This window comes from Carya illinoinensis, chromosome 13 (genome assembly GCF_018687715.1).
Source record: "Carya illinoinensis cultivar Pawnee chromosome 13, C.illinoinensisPawnee_v1, whole genome shotgun sequence".
In the NCBI taxonomy this organism is placed as follows: domain Eukaryota; kingdom Viridiplantae; phylum Streptophyta; class Magnoliopsida; order Fagales; family Juglandaceae; genus Carya; species Carya illinoinensis.
This window is the reverse complement of record NC_056764.1, coordinates 26360616-26365843: the sequence shown is the minus strand read 5'-3', so window position 1 is coordinate 26365843 and position 5228 is coordinate 26360616. Positions and strand designations below refer to the sequence as shown.

General features: G+C 39.1%; 1 protein-coding gene across 1 annotated transcript; it reads right to left on the bottom strand.

Moving 5' to 3' along the window:
* Window positions 1-4140: 4140 nt before the first annotated feature.
* LOC122291087 lies at window positions 4141-4926 on the bottom strand. The gene has a single exon (XM_043098733.1). It carries the CDS (start codon window positions 4924-4926, stop codon window positions 4141-4143), a length of 786 nt encoding a protein of 261 aa, XP_042954667.1.
* Between the last annotated feature and the right edge of the window lie 302 nt (window positions 4927-5228).

The following is a 5228-nucleotide window of genomic DNA, read 5'->3' as shown; positions in this document are numbered from 1 at the left end:
TCAACAGTTGTTGAGCCTGCTGCATTACCTGCTTAGGATGAATGAAGACTTCTTCAAAGATGAACAGGTTCCTTCTCTGCCATATCTTCTTTGCTGTCATTAGGAACCTTTCCAACATCTCATTCTCTAATAAACCATCCATATAAATTAACAAATGCAGAAAAACAGAACAAGTGAAACTACTTTTCTGAACTTGCCTTGAAAACTCACTCCACACATCCTGAGCTGCTGGGCACTCCCACAGTACATGAACAACAGTTTCTGTATTGATCAAACACAATGGACAAGCAGAAGACTCCACAATTTTCCTTTTAAACAAATTCTCATTGGTAGACAAAGATTCAAAACAAGCCCTCTAGACAAATACTTTTGCTGCATTAGGGATGTTCAACTTTCACAGCTTGATCCATATTCTTCTATTGGCATTTGAAATTGACCCCTGTCCTCTTTCCCTTTCAACCATCTCCATGTGCAAATGGTATGCACTCTTAACAGAGAACATACCATTATTTGAGCATCTCCAAATAATTCTATCAGGACAATTAAAGGTGCTAAAGGAAATCTTCTTAACCAATTCTGCTTCAGTACAGCTTAGAATAGCATCAATTAATGGTGAGTTCCAACTCCTTAGGTTTGGGTCAATCAAGTCAGCAACAACAGCATTACTATCGAGTACCTGTACTGGACTTTGAATTCGATAAGAAGATGGTTTGGGAACCCATCTATCTTTCCATAGTCTTATCTGAGAAACATCACCTACTCTCCATAAGGACCCTTCCTCTACCAGACTTTTTGCAGTATGAATACTCCTCCATATATAAGATGGATTAGTACCAATCTTAGAATCAAGAAAGGAGGAATGGGGGAAGTATTTGAGTTTTAATATCCTACTTGCCAAAGCTTCAGGTCTTTGAAGGATTCTGAACCCTTGTTTAGCAAGCAAAGCCATATTAAAACTTCCCAATTCTTGAAATCCCAATTCTCCAGCAGACTTAGCCTTTCCCATCTGTCTCCATGAAACCCAATTAACACTGCCCTCCCTTTGGTTTTGACTCCACCAAAACTACTTCATAACTGTATTGATATCTCTGAGTAAGGAAGTTGGTAGTCTGAACACTCCCATACAATAAGTTGGAAGTGATTGAATAATAGCTTTCAGCAAGATTTCCTTCCCAGCTTGAGACAGGAGCCGCATCTTCCAGTTGCTAATTCTGCTTCTCACCCTATCTAGAATGTTGCTAAAAGCTCTCCTTTTTGATCTACCTACAATGGCAAGTAAGCCAAGATAGGTTTCAGAAGAATTAGAAGCCCTTACTCCTGCTATGCTTAGAATGAATCTCTTTGCCTCCTCCTTGGTGTTTTTGCTAAAGTGAACAGAAGTCTTATCCAGATTAAGCCTTTGTCCAGAAGCTTGTTCATAAAGACCAAGAAGCTCTTTTATTCGACTCCATTCCACTACATTTGCTTTACAGGATAACAAACTATCATCTGCAAAAAACAAATGGTTAATAGACATTTTACCACTAGCTATTGGGATACCAGTGATCAATTTAGATTCCTTAGCTTGATTAAGAAGAGAACTTAATGCTTCTGAGCATAGGATAAATAAGTAAGGTGACAATGGGTCACCTTGCCTAATACCCCTTGAAGCTTGGAAAGAGGTTTGAGGAGAGCCATTAATGAGAATGGAATAAGTTATTGAGTTAATGCACTTCATAATTAACTTTATCCAATCTGAATGAAACCCCATCTTCACCATAACAGCTTGCAAAAAATCCCACTCCACTCTATCATAAGCTTTGCTCATATCAAGCTTTAGAGCCATAAAACCTTCTCGGCCTTTAAGTTTTTTATCCATTGTGTGCATAGCTTCATAGGCCACAATCACATTATCCATAATGAGCCTCCCAAGAACAAAAGCACTCTAAATTGGAGCTATAATTTCTTGTAATACCCCTTTCAACCTGTTAGCCAGCACCTTAGAGATTATTTTGTAGAGGACATTGCATAGGGAGATTGGTCTAAAATCAGCAACCTTTCTTGCATTTCTCTTCTTAGGAATGAGAACAATATAGGTGCTGTTGATTGGCCTAACATCACCATCGAAATTAAGCACCTCAAGCACTGCTCTACTGACCTCCCTACCAACTGTATCCCAATGAGTTTGATAAAATGCAGCTGGGAAATCATCAGGTCCAGGTGAACTCATTGGATTCATTTGACAAAGTGCTACTTTCACTTCATCCTCAGAAAACCTCCTGATCAAGCCCTCATTCATTTCTTCAGTTATCTGAATCTTCAGAGACCCAACACAATCAAATATATTCATAGGACTAGAAGTAGTAAACAGTCCCTGGTAGTGTCTTAAAAACAAGCCAGCAATTTCCTCAGTTGAGCTTGTAACATAACCATCTTCTCTTTCTACAAATTTTATGGCATTTATCCTTCTCCTTTGGTTAGCACAAGCATGAAAAAACTTAGTATTTTTATCACTTGCTTGCAACCACTTCTGTTTAGCTCTTTATTTCCATTTTAGGTTGTCTTCTTCCAATAACCTCTCCACCTCTTTTTGTTTTTCCTTAATGCACTCAATTAAGCCACTTGTATTAGCAGCCTGCAAGTTGGAAATGTCTTTCAGTTTATTCAGAATAGCCCCTTTCCCCTTCCTGGCTTCTTTTCTACTCCACTTAAGCAAAGACTCTTTACATAACTGTAAACCTTTAGTAACTGACTCGAGCCTTGAACTGCACAGAGTAGTATTCCTCCAATTATCTTCAATCAACTTCTTGCATGCTTCATGTTTGTCCCAACTTACTTCATATCGAAAAGGCCTAATTGTATTAAGCCTTTCTTGCCATGCCTTCCTAACCTCAACCACCAAAAGACTGTGGTCTGATGATTGAGCTGGAAGAGTGAAAACAGAAATACAAGTAAACCAATCCACTAGCAGTTTATTCCCAAAAACCCTGTCTAGCCTTTCTTTGACAAACATGGAACCTTCTCTATTATTACACCAAGTATATTTATTTCCTATATACCCCATATCACTCAATCCACATTCCTCCACTCCCAATCTAAATTTTTCCATCTGTTGGTAAGGCCTTGGAGCATTCCCATATTTTTCATGTTGGTGGAGAATTTCATTGAAATCTCCCATACAGATCCATGCCATATTCATACTCGGTTTAATAAGCTTGAGCAGGTTCCATCCTTCCTCTCTATTAGCAGTACTTGGAAAACCATAAAACCCTGTAAGTACCACCTGTCTAGCACCATCATCTTCTAAAATTGTAACTGAGATGTGATTCTGACTATATGTATTAAGGCAAACATCCTTGGAGCTATGCCAAAAAAGAGCCAGTCCTCCACTCAAACCCCTACTATTCACCACTATACTACAATCATATCCCAACTTATCTCTCACATAATCCACCCTACCCTTACTACACTTTGTTTCCATGAGGAAAACAAAATGTGGGAACTTAGTTTTCACCCATAAGTGAAGCTCATGAACTGTCTAGGGGTTCCCAAGCCCCCGACAGTTCCAACTCAAGAGATTCGTGATTGGTGGTGGAGCTGCATTGCAGCCTCCACCACTGTATTATTGACAAAAGACAGATCCATACCACTTCCTGATTTGGATTTCTTTGAAACAGGTAGCTCCACCCCATCATACCTGTTATCTTCTTTACTTTTCCTATTCTCAAACTCTGCTCCTGACTTTGACAGGCAAGACACATTCTTTGATCTTGCTCTCTTTTTCCATGAAGATTTCCTATATACCTTATCTGAACCACATCGTTGTCCAAGATATTTTTCTTGTTCAGACTCCAGTTGGCCAACAATGCCAATACTACCCCCAACCACCTCTATAACAGAACCTTCTGCCCCTCTCATCTCCTCCCCCTTATCAGGACTATTCAAAATCATCGGGTAGTTATCCAGTTGGCTCATGTTATCAGGTATTTGAAAAGTACCAGACCTTAACTCATGAGATAAGGGATGTAAACTTTCAAAATTTGAATTACCCGTAAACCCAGGAGAAGAAATCCCCTCAGAAGCCACAAAATCCTCACCCTTATCCTCTCTACCAGATTGGAAAAAAGGATCCTCCATGCCATCCCCCTTACCTGACTGAGACTAATTCCGGTGATCTAAATTGTGCCTACCACCATATTTCTTGGCATCAAAGATATTAGAGTGCATTGGTTGAGCTCTTAGCCAAGGTCCATATTGAAATTTGATGTCAGAAGACTGCCCAGAACAACTCCTTCCCTTATGTTTCAGAACACCACATTTAAAACAAAAGGACTGCAGCCTCTCATACTTAAAATCAACCCAAGCAGACTTGCCCCCTGCTAAAATCCTCTTGCCTCGAACCAAAGGTTTGTATAAGTCCACTTCAACCTGAACTCTCAGACACCTGCCCCATCCCCATCCTTCCTCATCCACATCAACTTTCAGAACCTTACCAATGGTGGCACCAACTTGCCCACCAACCTCCTGGTTCATACTATTTAATGGAAGATTATGAATTTGCACCCAAAAAAGTTCATAATTAAATGCAATCTCATTGAAAGGAATGCTTCCATCAAATAATTGAATAGCCACAATGCTTCTATCAAAAAACCAAGGCCTTCCTAAAATAACTTTCTCCATGTCTAATTGAAATTGGAACTCAATTAGAAACTTGTGATCCCCCATATCTGTAAAGGAAACCCATCCATCCAGTCTCCAAATCTGTGACATGGTATTCTTGAAAGCTTCTTTATTGGCTTCTTTCTCCGTGAGAATCAGAGCAAGAATAAAATGTTTACCTTGACATTTAGCCTCCTTATCTACCTCATTGGCCAGCTCCAAGACTTCATTCTCCACATCTGTTAAGTGAAATCCTTCCCACCTCCTAGTCAATTCCTCTTCCACCATCTTCACTAAAACCAAAAGACACAAACTCTCAGATCAAACTGAGAGACACAATTCTTTGTACTAAGGTACAAAGAAACTCTCACCTCACTCTCACTCTCACAGAGCAAAGAGAAGGACTCTTTTACTCAAATGCCATAATATAATATAATTAACCATACTACATCTAATATTAAAGTATATATATTAGCCTATATATAACATATATATTTATATATATATATATATATGGTATCATGGCGTAGGGGCATCTGTAGTGGCATAGGGGCATCTGTAGTACTAGCCTATATACTGTTAAAATATTA